Source organism: Plasmodium relictum, assembly GCF_900005765.1.
Source record: "Plasmodium relictum strain SGS1 genome assembly, contig: PRELSG_00_v1_437, whole genome shotgun sequence".
NCBI classification, from domain to species: Eukaryota; Apicomplexa; class Aconoidasida; order Haemosporida; family Plasmodiidae; genus Plasmodium; species Plasmodium relictum.
In genome coordinates this window covers 34,536-48,831 of record NW_021628673.1, presented here as the reverse complement: position 1 = coordinate 48,831, position 14,296 = coordinate 34,536, and the positions used below count along the sequence as shown (strand labels likewise).

The window sequence follows — 14,296 nt, the reverse complement described above, 5'->3', positions numbered from 1 at the left end:
GAATTGAAAGAAAAAATACCAGACTCGACAGAATGTGAATTAGTTAATTTTAAATATGAGGATTATGTTAATAATGCTAAAAAAAATAAGGAGATAATAATTAAATTGGAACAAGAAGTGAATTCATTAAGGGAAACAGTATCTAAAGATATAAAAGAAGATGAAATTAATAGGATCCAAATGGAAGTCAAAAAAAAATTAAATGAAATTATAAAAGAAAAGAATAAAATAGATAATGCATCAGAAGCTCTTAAAAATATGGGAAAATTTTTAATGTTGACAAAATTTAGTATAGTAATGGATGAAATACAAAGTAATGTAAAAAAGGTAAGGGAAGAAGAAAAAAATGCAGAGAAAAAATTCATAGAATCAGAAAATATTCAAAAAAATATATTGGATGATCTTAAAAAAGTAGAGGAATTACAAAATTTACTTATACATAACTTAGATGAGGATTCAATAAATGGAAGCATAGAGAAAGTTATATTAATTAAAGATCGCACTGAATCCAATTCAGAAAATATAAACATGCTTTTAACAGAAGTTGAAAAGCATAAGGAAACTTCTTCCTTATATCTTAATAATACCATAAGAGGAAGAGAAAAAATAGAATATTTAAAAAAGCATGATAATGATGAAACACAAAATATAACTGAAGCAGTAATGCAAAATATAAATAATTATGTTCATGAATCTGAAAATTGTTCAAAAAATGCAGAAAGACACGCACAGGAAACTAGTAAAAATTATACATTATCTTTAGAATACACAAAGGAGGTGAATGATCTCTTAAAAGATTCTTTAATTTTAGCAGAAAAAATGAAAGTTGAAATGAAAAAAAATTATGTTATAGATATGCTAATAGAAATCCAGGATAGTTATTACGATAATAAATATATATTAGAAAGATTAAAAGAAAGATTAATTAAAATAAATCAAGAAGATATTAATATGAAATGTGAATATGAAGCAAATAATGAAAAGTCTATAGATGCATTTACTAAAATACAAATTACAAGAATAACTGCAAGTGACGCTATACGAGGTATAGAGAAAATAAAAAGTATAACACTAGATATTATAAATGTTGCTGAAAATGAAATAGAATCATTTTATACTGTGTCTCAAAGATATAATGAAGATCCATTAGATGAATTAAAAATAGAGAAAGATAACTTAAAAAAAATTTTAGAAATTCTAAATAAAATTGAACAAGAAAAAAAAAAAATAAGTACTGAATTATTTAAAATCAAGGAAGTGGAGAGAAAAATTAGTAATATAGAAGATGAAATGAAAATGTATAAAAAATATTATGAAGAAGGAATCTTGGAAGAGATAAAAAAAATAGCTGATCAAGAGGAAAAAAATATAAAAATATTAAAAAAATCGATAAATTTAACTATTGACACTTCAATTTCCTTTTTCGAAAATTCTTGGTTGAGAGAAGAACGTATTATACAAATATTTAAAAATTTTGAAAGAAAAATGAATGAAATATGCGATGCATTTGATGAGTCATACAAAGATATAGAAAAAGCGGCATCAAGTATTTCTGTATCATTTGGCACTTATAATGATGTGAGAGAGAAAAATGAGAAGGCTAAAATAGAAAAAGAAAAACTTAAGGAACTAAATCAGGAAATGAAACAATTGCTAATTAATATTAATGATGCTAAAAAAAATGAGACATTAAGATTAATTTTGCATATGAAATATAAGTTAGATGAAGTTAATAAAAAGGCGGAAAAAGAGTATTTAGAATTGAATGAACATACAAAAGACATTAAAAGAAATGTTCAAAATATGATATATTCAAAAAGAATAAATACTGCATTAGTTGAATTAGATAATGCAAAAAATAAAAATAGTGAATTTAAAAAAAGAAAAATAGTATATTCTTCATATAAAGATAAATCATATTTCATTTACAATGAAATGTTTAAAGCGACAGAATTTATAGATATGAATATAGATGCAATATCAAGATTGAAAGATTATAAAAATATAAAAGATACAGAAGATATTGTTTTAAGTATACAAGGTGATTCATTTGATATTGAAAGTAAAGAAAAAGAAAATGAAAAACATATTATTAATATGAAAAATGTTTATGAAAAAATAAAAACAAGAGAAGAATTAATGAAAAAAATTAAAGACATGAAAGATGATATTGATAAACTTTTATGCAGTTCACGAGATTCCCTTGAGAAATATAAGAAGATAAGAGGAATAAATATTGATATTAAGGACTATAATGAAATTTTAAAAAATTCTAAAGAGTATTATACGTATTTTAAAGAAATGACTAATTCTTATATAGAAAAATATAATAAAATGGAGATGGAATTAAAAACAAATGAAATGACAACAGAACTTAATAAATATAAGGATTTTTTAAATGATTTAAACGAGTTTATTGAAAGATTATATATAGAGAAGTTTACCTTGAGTGTAATAGGGAAATTAGAAGATTATATTAATATTATTGAAAGTAAAGTAGTTGAAAAAAACAATAACATTTTAGAAAACAATGTTTCTTTCTATGAATTATTAGAACTAAAGAAGAAATGTAAATTATACTTTCTCTCTTTAGTTATCACAGCTATTAATACTGAAATATCAAAAGATACAAAAATGATTGAAAAAAAAAAAAATTATGCTATTGAATATACAAAGTATGTTATAAATAGTTATGACTCTATAAATAATGACATTAATAAAACTAATGAATTATTTTCTATTAATATCATAAGTAGTTATGAGTCGGACAATATTGAAGATTCAAATAAACTTGCAGAGGAATTTAAAATAGAAGAGCAAATATATATGGAAATAATAGATGATATACAAAATAAACTTTTAAGAGTAGAGGAAAAAAAAAATTTGATTTCCGTTGATAAAAATTTACAGGAGTTACAATATCTTTATAAAGAATTTAAACGAAAAAAAAAATACTTTAAAAATATTTACAAAAAAATAAATGAAATAAAGTTGAAAGAAATGGAGAACATTTCTAAAAAATATACTGATATAGCAGAATCATATGAAAATATTATAGAAAATGAAAAAAAGAGAATATTAGACAAGAAAAACTATTTAGAAAAAATTGAACATACCATAAGAGAAAATCAAGAATTACTTTGTATTGAATCTATAGATACAAAAGAAAAAATGCAAAAGATTAAAGAAATTTATGAATATACTATAAATATAGTTACAGAAATAGATGAATTAGAAAATCACAATAATAGTGAAAATGATAAATTGGAAAATTACAACAAACAAATTTCATACTTGATACAAAGAGCAATATTTTTACTGAAGGATACAGAATTGTACCAGAATGAGAAAGATCATGATCTATCAGAAGAGGAAAATATGGAAATATTAAATGAATTAAATAAATATATAAAAAGAACTAAAAGTAATATAAAAAAATTTAAAATGATTTTTGAAAATATAAGAAACAGTATAGAACAAAATAAAGAATTCTTGCATGAATGCAGTGATACGATATTGTCCATTTATAATATTGTAAATAATGTGAATAATATAATAGAAAATTATGAAAAAGAATCAATTGAAAAAGGGGAACATGATCAAATAAAAATTTATCCAAATGGAATTAATAAAAAAATATATGAAAATAAATTAATAAATAATAATAATGGCAATAATTTCCAAAATAATGAGATGTATGTAGAACTATCCAGACTAAATGATGAAAACGAAAAAAGTAAATTTGATAACTCGCAGACTAAATTAACAATAGGAATATTAATAGAATTGATCATGTGTTATAGTGTAGTTATTTCAATTTTATATAAATATAGGAAAACTGATTACAAAAATAAAAAATGTGATGAACATAAAAATTCTGATAATACATATAATTTTTATAAAAAGGAAGAATTTATTGATTTACCTTCTGTTTAATGTTAAAGTCGTTAGAAAGAAAAAAATTAAGATATATTTTTAATTTTTACATTTTAAATATATTATGTATTCTAAAACTTTTTTTTAGATTACACATTTTAATTTCTCTTTATAAGATATATTTTGTTCTTTATTATTTTTTTTTTTATATGTTATTTCATTTACCCATGTTTCTAATTTCCCTTTATTTCATTTTTATTTTATCTTTTTTTTTTTTTATAATTCTATTTTTGTTAATTCATTTAAAATTTTTTAAAAAGGTTATATGCCAATATTATATAAATGCCCTGTATACAATTTTTTAATAATTCTAAATATATATGTATATTCTATATTTTTTTGTAACATAATATATAATTAAATATACACTGTTATATACTTTACATTTTGTTTTTTTGTTTTTTCGTTTTTTCTCTTTTATAAAAATAATTAAGTACATATATTATAAATAAAGTTTACGAAATTTGTTTGCTTAATTATTGATTATTAATGAGGTATACTTTTTTTGTATTTAACTCTTTTCTCTAAAAAATAGGACTAATATTTAAATATGATAAACTATTTTTTTTAATACAATAATTTAATTGAATGTTAAAAATAATATCTGTATGATATTAAAAATACATTTTAATAGAAGAATATAGATTATTAAAAGTAAATCATAAAAATTTGATTACTTATTAACTGGGTGCTCAATGGTTTTGAAAGAGTACTGATTTATTAATTGGTCGTTTAATGACTTTACTAGAGTATTGGTTAATAAAAGATGTTATTAACCTTTTATAGTACATAAAGTTAGATTACTAGTCTTGTATGTACAAATCAGCCATGCACTGATGCCAGTTAAAAAAAAAATATATATACATAAAGTAATTTTTTTTTTTTGTTTATTTTATTTATACACATCTATGTAATTAAAAAAAAAAATTAATTTATTTTATTTTATTTTATTTTTTTTGTCGATTGAAGTTTGTTCTAATTAAAAAGAGAATTAATTTTTATTTACATAAAAACTTAATAAATGAAAAAGTATAATGTTAATGTTATAGTCAATGTGTATATTTCAAAATAATATTGAATGAACTAGAGCTTAATTTTTGTTATTTGTTATAAGCTTATGTGTGTGTTTTTAATTAAAAGAATATACTTATTTTTTGTAAATAAAGACTCATTTTTAAAAATAAACATATATCTATTAAGCAATACATAATAATTTAATGTATAATATAAATATTATATATTATAAAAAGCTATTATATATATATATATATAATAAAATAAGTATATATATATATCCGTATATTTAGTTATACATGCTAAGAAGGAAATTAATAAATCAAATATATAAAATTAGCTTACTAGTTAAGAAAGTGCAAATCAGATATAAACTGAAACTAAAATAAAATATATATATATATATATATATATATATATATATATATATATATATATATATATATATATATCTTTTTTTTTTTTTTTTTATTCTATATTTTTTTTTTTAAATATAAAAAAAAGAAAAGTTTTTTTTTTAATTATTATTATTTTTAGTTGTTTTTTGAATTGAAGAAAAAATTAATTTTTACTTATATGAAAATTGATGTATGAAAAATTACTATAAGAAAACTTTTTATTTCTTTTAATAAATAAAAAGTATAAGGTTTGTGTTATATTCGATTTGTATATTTCAAAATAATAGTGAATAACTTAGAATCTAATTTTGTTATTTGTTATAATTAATTATTTATGTGCATTTCTAAATTAAAAGAGTATACTTGTTCCTTGTAAATAAGTGTACATTTGCTAAAATAAATATATGTCTATTAAGAAATACGTAATTGCTTAATTTTAATTAAATGTTATATATGTGACTTATTAATTGTCTGTTAAAAGACTTCACTAGAGTATTGAACAAACAAATTAATAAAGAGCTTGTATAACTAAATATACGATTTTTTTTATATATACTTATTTTTATTATATATATATTGACATTTTATAATGTATAATATTTAATTTAAATATTAAATAATTCCGTATTGCTTAACAGATATATATTTACTTTTATGAATTCATTTTTACTTACAAAGAATAAGTATATTCTTTTATTTAAAAGCACACGCAAAATTTATAACAAATAACAAAAATAAAACTCTGATTTATTAAGTGCCATTTCAAAAATATACACATTGAATACAACATAAGCATTATACTTTTTCATATATTAAGTTTTAAAATTCCTTGTTCATTTTCAAATTAAAAATTGTTTTTATAATCCAATTACTTCATTTATTTTTCCTTTTAAAACATAAAAAATAAATAAGAAATAAAAATTAATACATACTCAAAAAGTTAATCTGACTTATAAAAATAATAATAGAAAAAGTATATTATCCTTATAATAGTTATTACTAAATATTCTGAATATAATTTTCATGTGGATAAAAGTTCCATTAGTGTAGATATATCAAATTTAAAAAAATGATATAAAGAATGAAAAAAAATATATAAAATTTTCTTATAAAATTATCTATATAACTTTTTATTTTTGATATTAAAACACTCTAATGATATAAGATTGGTTAATAAAAATTATTATTATCCTTTTATATTTTAAATATAGATATGCACATTTTAGTATGATAGTTATTCGTGTACTAATTCTAATAAAAAAATGTATAGAAAAGAATCATATATTCATTGAAGTTTTTCAAACAGAAAAGTTAAATGCTTAAAAATGATAAATTGTTTTTATAACTTTAATAAGCATAAACTCTTTTCTTTATGCCTTTTTATTATACTGAGTATTGGCTAATAAAAAAAAAATTATTGTTAACCTTTTGTAAAATAAGATGAGCTATCAGTCAGAAAAATATGTCATCCATGCACTAAATGCCAGCTAAAATATATATATATATATATATATATATATATATATATATATATATAGTAATTTTTTTTTGTTTATTTTATTTGTACACATCTTTGTAATTAAAAAGAAAAAAATTAAATTATTTTTTTTTTTTTTTTTGTCAGTTGACGTTTGTTCGAATTGAAAAGAAAATTAGTTTTTATTTATACAAAAATTAATATATGAAAAAGTATAATGCTTATGTTATATTCAATGTGTATATTTTAAAATAACATTGAATAAATCAGAGTTTTAATTTTTGTTATTATAAATTTTGTGTGCTGTTAACTAAAAAAGCATATTTATTCTTTGTAAATAAGAACACATTAATAAAAGCAAATATGTTTCTACTAAGAAATATGGAATAATTTAATGTATAATATTTAAATTGAATAAAATAATTCTGTATTGTTCAACAGATGTATGTTTACTTTTATAAATATGTTTTTATTTACAAAGAACAAATATATTCTTTTTAGTTAAAAACATACACAAAATTTATAATAAATAACAAAAATTAAACTCTGATTTATTAAATGCCATTTCAAAAATATATACATTAAATACAACATAAACATTATACTTTTTTATATATTAAGTTTTTATATAAATAAAAACTAATTCTCTTTTTAGTTCTAACAAAATGCCAACTGACAATAAAAAAAAAAAATAATTTAATTTTTTTTTTTTTAATTACGAAGATGTGTATAAATAAAATAAACAAAAAAAAATTACCTTATATGTATTTTTTTTTTTAATTATCGTCAGTGCATGGCTGATCTCAATTTTCCAGACTGATAGCTCATTTTATTTTACAAAAGGTTAATAACAATTTTTTTTTTATTAACCAATTTTAGACATTCGAAAATGATAAAATAATTCACCTTTTATGAATTTTTTAACGTTACATATGTTTAAAACATTTTTAAGAGTATGTAATATTGTTAAGAACGTGTTTTATTGGAATTAGTACGGAAATATCCTTAGTCCTATATATAACTATGTTTATTCTACAAAAACATAATAATAGCTTTTATTAGTCAATGTTCAAAATTTTCCTATTAATAGTATAAATATATTTTTGCAATAATTAAAATAAGTAGAGACATTTCTATATGTTCTTTACTAATTTGGTTATTCAATACTTTATTTATTAATTGCTTGTTTAATGACTTTGCTAGAGTATTAAACAAACAAATTAATAAAGAGCATTTATGACTGAGTAAAATTTTATTGTCTCTTTTAATAGACTTATTAATTGTTATAAATGAGTTTTTAATCATAAAGAATTACTTATTCTTTTAATTAAAAACGTATATACAAACTATAACAATTAATAAAGTCAAATCTTTACATTATTCAATGTTATTTTTAAAATATAACATTGATTATACAAAAATTATTAATCTTATCTTTTTAATTTTAAAAAGATATTTAAATTAATAATTAACAAAAAATTTTCTTAAAACACGAAAAAACAAAAACCAAAAAAAAAAAAATTATTTTTTTTTTTTTTAAATATCTCTAAAACAAAAATAAAAAACAAAAAAAAAAATATCTATTTTTTTTTTTTTTATTAGTGTTAGTACACAATTAGTTTGTACATACACATACATAAACTAGCTTAGTGTACTACAATAATTATAATATTCTCTGTTAGTCAGTGCATGGGTACTTGTAGATACACGTACAGTAACCTAGCATTTTGTACTGAAAAAGGTTAATAATAACCTTTATTAACCAATTATTTAACAAAAAAATTAATAAAGAGCATGTGTAACTATATATACTGATTTTTAGTGTATATACTTTTATATTACATATTGGTCAATAAATAAATGAATTGTCCTTAATGTACATTTTGATGTTTATCTTAATAAAACTTATATATATGTTTGTAGTTAATTTCGTAGTACTAAACAATTATTTATAACTTAAATAATTATTCCTTTATCTAGGAGTACACTGCATGCAATAATTTAAGTTACTAGAATCTTGGCCAACTTAATGTGTCTCATTACTATTTTTTTTTTTTGATACATCTTGGTTATGATTATATAATATCTTCTTTTTTTTATTTTTTTTATTTACAAAAAAAAAAATATATTTTTTATTATTATTATTATTATTATTTTTTTTTTTTTTGGAGAATGAATTTTTATGGAGAAACATTGAAAGAGAAAAGAATAGCAATTGGATTACTTTTATTTTATTTAAATTTTATAGACTTTTATTTTCTTAAAGTGATTTAATTAATTTTGTATTATAAATATAGAATATTGATTTATTAATTGGATATTCAAAGACTCGAATAAAAGTAATGAATATCCAAGTTAATAAAGAGCAAATTTTAGGACTCCTTTATAATTTTGTATTATAGACTTTATTTATAATACAAAATTAATTAAATCACTAAGATTTTTAAAATCTATAAAAGTTCAAAAAAAATAAAAGCAATCTACTTGCTAATCTTTTCCATTCAAAATTTTTTTTTCCCAAAAATCTCTTTCTTTTTTATCAAAAAAAAAAAATCCCCAAAAATAAAAAAAAATAATAAAAAAAAATTTTTTTAAAAAAAAAATATATATATAAATTAAATAAAAAAATAAAACATGCAAAAAAAAAAAAATAAAAAAAAAAGACATAAGATAATTATATCCGAGGTGTGTCTTAAAAAAAAATATAATTAGACACACTAAGCTAGCCAAGGTTCTAATAGCTAAAATTTTTTAGCATGCAATATTTTCCTAAAGGATACATAATTATTTAAATTTTAAATGTTTAAAATGCATATTAATTAAGGGCAATAGATTTATTAATTGACCACACTGTGACTAATTTAATGTGTCTAATAAAAGTTTTTTTTTAAGATACGTTTAGATTATAATTATATTGTCTTTTTATTTTTTTTTTTCGTTTATATTTTCTTTTATGTTTTTAAAAAAAACAAACAAATTTTTTTTTTAAATTTTTGTTTGGGAGTGATTTATTAATTGGATATTCAAAGACTTAGATAAAAGTAATGAACACCCAATTAATAGATAGCAAATTTTTAGGATACCTTCATAAATTTGTATTATAGATTTTATATAATATAAAATTAATTAAAATACCTTTAAAAAATGAAAGTCTATATAAATTAAATAAAATTTATTAAAAGCAACCCACTTGCTATCCTTTCCTCTTTCATTTTTCTCCCAAAAAAATTTATCATCAAAAAAAAACATGTAACGAAAACTTCAAATAAAAAAAATAAAAAAAACATAATATAATCATAACCAATATGTGTCTTAAAAAAAAAAACAGTTATTACACACTAAGTTGATCAAAGTTCTAGCAACTTAACTTTTTGCATGCAATATACTCCTAGATAAGACATAATTATTTAAGTTTTAAATAATTGTTTAGTATTATGAAGTTAATTACGAACATATATATATAAGTTTTAATAAGATAAATATTGAACTGTATATTAATTAAGGGCAATGAATTTATTCATTAACCAGGGAGAAACATTTTTTTTTTCGTGAAAATGGAGGAGAAAATTAGTGCAAGTGGACTGCATCAATTGAATTTATATTTAAATTATTATAGATTTGGGTTTTTTAAAAGTGATTTCATTAATTTTATGTTATATAGAAACTTTAATACAAAATTACAAAGAAGTCCTAAAATTTGCTCTTTATTAAGTTGAATATTCATCACTTTTATTAAATTCATTGAATAATCAATTAACAAATCAATCCCCTAATGTAATAATCGAATGTTTCACGATTACGATTATTGAAAATAGTTCTTCAATTGTACCCCATTTTAGTTTAACATAATTTAATTTCTTAGATACATAATGAATAAAATCAGTATGACCATTTTCACTATCTATTAGAGTTAATGCAGTTCATATATAATCTGATATATCAATATAGATGATATAAGTCTTTCAAAGTTTAGAAAATGACAAATAAGTTTTTTCGGACACTTTCATTAATTTTTTTTAAGTATTTGTGAGTGTTCCTCAATATATTCAGACTTTTTTTTTTCAACTAACAAAGAAATTAGTTTATAACTTCAATGAGAAAAATTCTTTTTATAATTTCTGTAATAATTAGAATCTGTTAAAAATGATTAAAATTGTTTCTTTGATTTAGGTCGTTCTACCTAAATAATTGTTGTTGCTTTATCTAATGAAGATCTAATTATTTTGTGATATATTACTTGACCTAAATAACTTATAGACATTTTATAGAATACATACTTTTCTATATTTCTAAATTATTACTGATAAGCAACTAAATTACTTTTCCTAACACTTTAATGCTCTTAATTAAGGTTATTTTTAAAATAATGATATTATCAATATAAATAACTATACAATTTTCTTAGATAAACTCCATAAAAACATTTTTCATTATTCCTTGAAATAGAGTATGAATAGTTTTTATTCCAAATGGAAATGCATTAAATACAAATGTTCCACCTACAGGTACAAAAAATCCGACATACTCTCTAGTATTTCCATCTAATCCGATGGTCCAAAATACGTTGTTCATATCTTCCTTTGAAAACTATTTGACTCCATGAAATATCTTAAATATATGTTTTATAAGTTGCAAAACAAATAAATGGCTTAAATATATATTTATTAAAATATTTATAATATATTATTATTCTATATTGATAATCCTTTTTGCAAACTAAGACCATACGAGGAGTCTATTTTGCTCTACCAATTCTATTTATGACTTCCGTTGTTACAATTTCATCTATTTTCTTATGTGTTTCAGCTAACATTTCTTCAAAGTTATGAGATTGTATATTCGTGGTTTTCCTTGTATTTTAATAGACTCTTTATTTTTATTTGATACTTCTTTCATTTTATTTAACGGTATTAAATCATATCTTAGAGTTTCATTATCTCATCTTTATTCTTTTGAGACATTAGGCCACTTTTGTCAATAAAATTTTGAATAACTGCTAGAATGGGCATTTCTATATTTTCTTCGCTCTCTTATCTATCCTTCATTATATACTCATTATTTTTATATTTATCCTTTACACTAAGTCCTATTCATTTAATTACAGCAAAATTAAGTAATATGAGATATTTACCTAGGTTTATTGTGGAGAATCTTGCTTTAGTGTGCACGTTAGGTATTTCACTTTTTATCACAACTATTTTAAATTTTCTAACTTTCCATCATTAAAAATTATGTGGGCTCTAATAGGTGTAATTTCTAAATCAGGTTTTATTTTTAGTTAATAAAGGACGTTTCTAACCTTTTATAATATATAAAGTTAGCTTAGTGACCAGGAAAATACAAGTCAATCAAACACCGAAGCTAGTTAAAAAAAAAATATACTTATATATAAATAGCTATATTTTTTTTTTTTGTTTATTTTATTCTATATATATTTTGTAAATATAAAAGAAAATATTTTTTTTACTTTTTTTCATTTTTTTTTTGTTAAGTTTTTGAATTGAAGAATGAATTAATTTTTACTTATATAAAAATTAATGTATGAAAAATAACTATAAGAAAACTTTTATTTCTTTTAATAAATGAAAGTATAACTTTTTTTTTATGTTTGATTTGCATATTTTGAAATAACAGTGAACCATTTATAATTTAATTTTGTTTTTTGTTATAACTTAATTATTTGTGTGTATTTCTGAATTAAAAGAACACACTTATTCTTTGTAAATAAGTATACATTTGTCAAAATAAAAATGTGCCTGCTAAGTAATACATAATTGCTTAATTCTACTTAAATGCTATATATGATAAATATTTCTATATATAAGTATATGAACTAAAGATCAATATATTTAGTTATACGTGCTCTTTATTAATTTGTTTATTTGATACTTCAACGAACTAATTAAACAAGAAATTAATAAATCAATTTTTAATTATCCTACTGAGCGTGCTGATAATGTACATAATTTCTATCATGTTCTTATACTCCCACGTATTCCTTTTTCTTTAATTTTCATTGTTTTCCCCCAAATTTTACATAATTATATGTTATTTTCATCATTTTATACTCTAATCACAGCTAGTTCACTATCATCAATTTTCTTTGCATTTTATTTGTATTTCAAGACTTTTTCTGGCTCTTCACTTATATATGCATCAACTTTATTTCTTTTTCAAACAATTTTCTCATCTCTTTCTTTTGGTTTATTATTACGATACTTTTGCTTTATCTTCTTTTCAATTATTTTTCTGTCTATTTACATATTTCTTAATTATATATAGTTTTAGCATATTGGAGATATTTCTATTCAATTTAAAAGTAGTGTCATAGTTTCTATTGATTATATTACCATTGATGTCATTATTTTTGTGTCTCAAGACTATATGATAACATATCCATGCCAAATGACCTATTCTACTACAATTATTCTTTTTAACGATTTATACAATTTCTCCACAAATGACCCTCTTCTCAACAATGACACTTATTGAAAGATTAAATTATTTCACTTCTATTTTTTCATTGCTTTTTTTATTTGTGCGATACACTCTTATGCCCTAATGACTATTTTCTTTTTTACAGTTTTTATCAAATATCAATACTCTTTTATTAATTGGCCATTTGAATTCTAAATATTTTAAACAGTCAAATTGATAAAGGGAATGCAATAAAGTATATACTACATTTATTATAAAACGGATTATTATAACTCTTTTGAACTTTATATAAATTTTTGTTTATTTACTTAAAATAAACAATCTGAATAAAAATCTAGAATTTTGTATATAAAAAAAAATTAAATTAAAAAATTTTTTTTTTAAAAAAATTACTACATTTTATAATTTTTTTTTTTTTTTTATAAAGAATATTTTTCTACAAAAAGATATGTACAGATATATTTTCTGCATATTTATCTCTATAATAAAAGATTGATAAACAAATACTAGTATGCATATCTCTATACTTTCATTTTTCTAGTATTTCATATAGGATAATAACATTTATATGATAGTTTTCATTATTTTAAAAACTAAAAAAAGAAAATGAACTCTTTTATTTACCATACTTTACCACCTAGGGAAACATAGTGTTATCTTCTGATTTTTTCCCTGTTTTATAATATAAAACTCTTTTTGTTTATCCTCATTTATTTTATTATTCTTATTATTATTTATATCATATGGTGAAATAATACTTCTTCCATAAATATCATAGTTTTAAGGTTTTTATTCCTACATAAATTTTGGCCTTTCCTTATTTGCCTCAGTAACCTATATTGTATTCATCAACTGAGTTTCTTATTTTCCCCTTATTTTATTGCTTAATAATTTATTCTTAGTAAGTATAATTTATATTTCTTTATATCTTTAATATAGAATTACTTTTAATTTTACTTCTTCAATTTTAGTTTCTCTATATGGAAAAGATCCATATAGTTTGCACTGATTATTTCCTCTATAATTAATTCTT

At 19.9% G+C, this 14,296-nt stretch overlaps 1 protein-coding gene across 1 annotated transcript, besides 2 other annotated features; it reads left to right on the top strand.

The window, feature by feature from the left end:
- PRELSG_0029900 (reticulocyte binding protein, putative) lies at positions 1-3,936 on the top strand (the record flags this gene model as incomplete). Its single annotated transcript, XM_028676067.1, has 1 exon — positions 1-3,936. A coding segment is annotated over one exon (3,936 nt), but the record flags the coding sequence as incomplete, so codon positions are not given.
- Positions 3,937-10,589: 6,653 nt separating this feature from the next.
- Positions 10,590-11,867: a repeat region.
- Positions 11,868-13,924: 2,057 nt separating this feature from the next.
- Positions 13,925-14,296: part of a repeat region that runs on past the window's edge.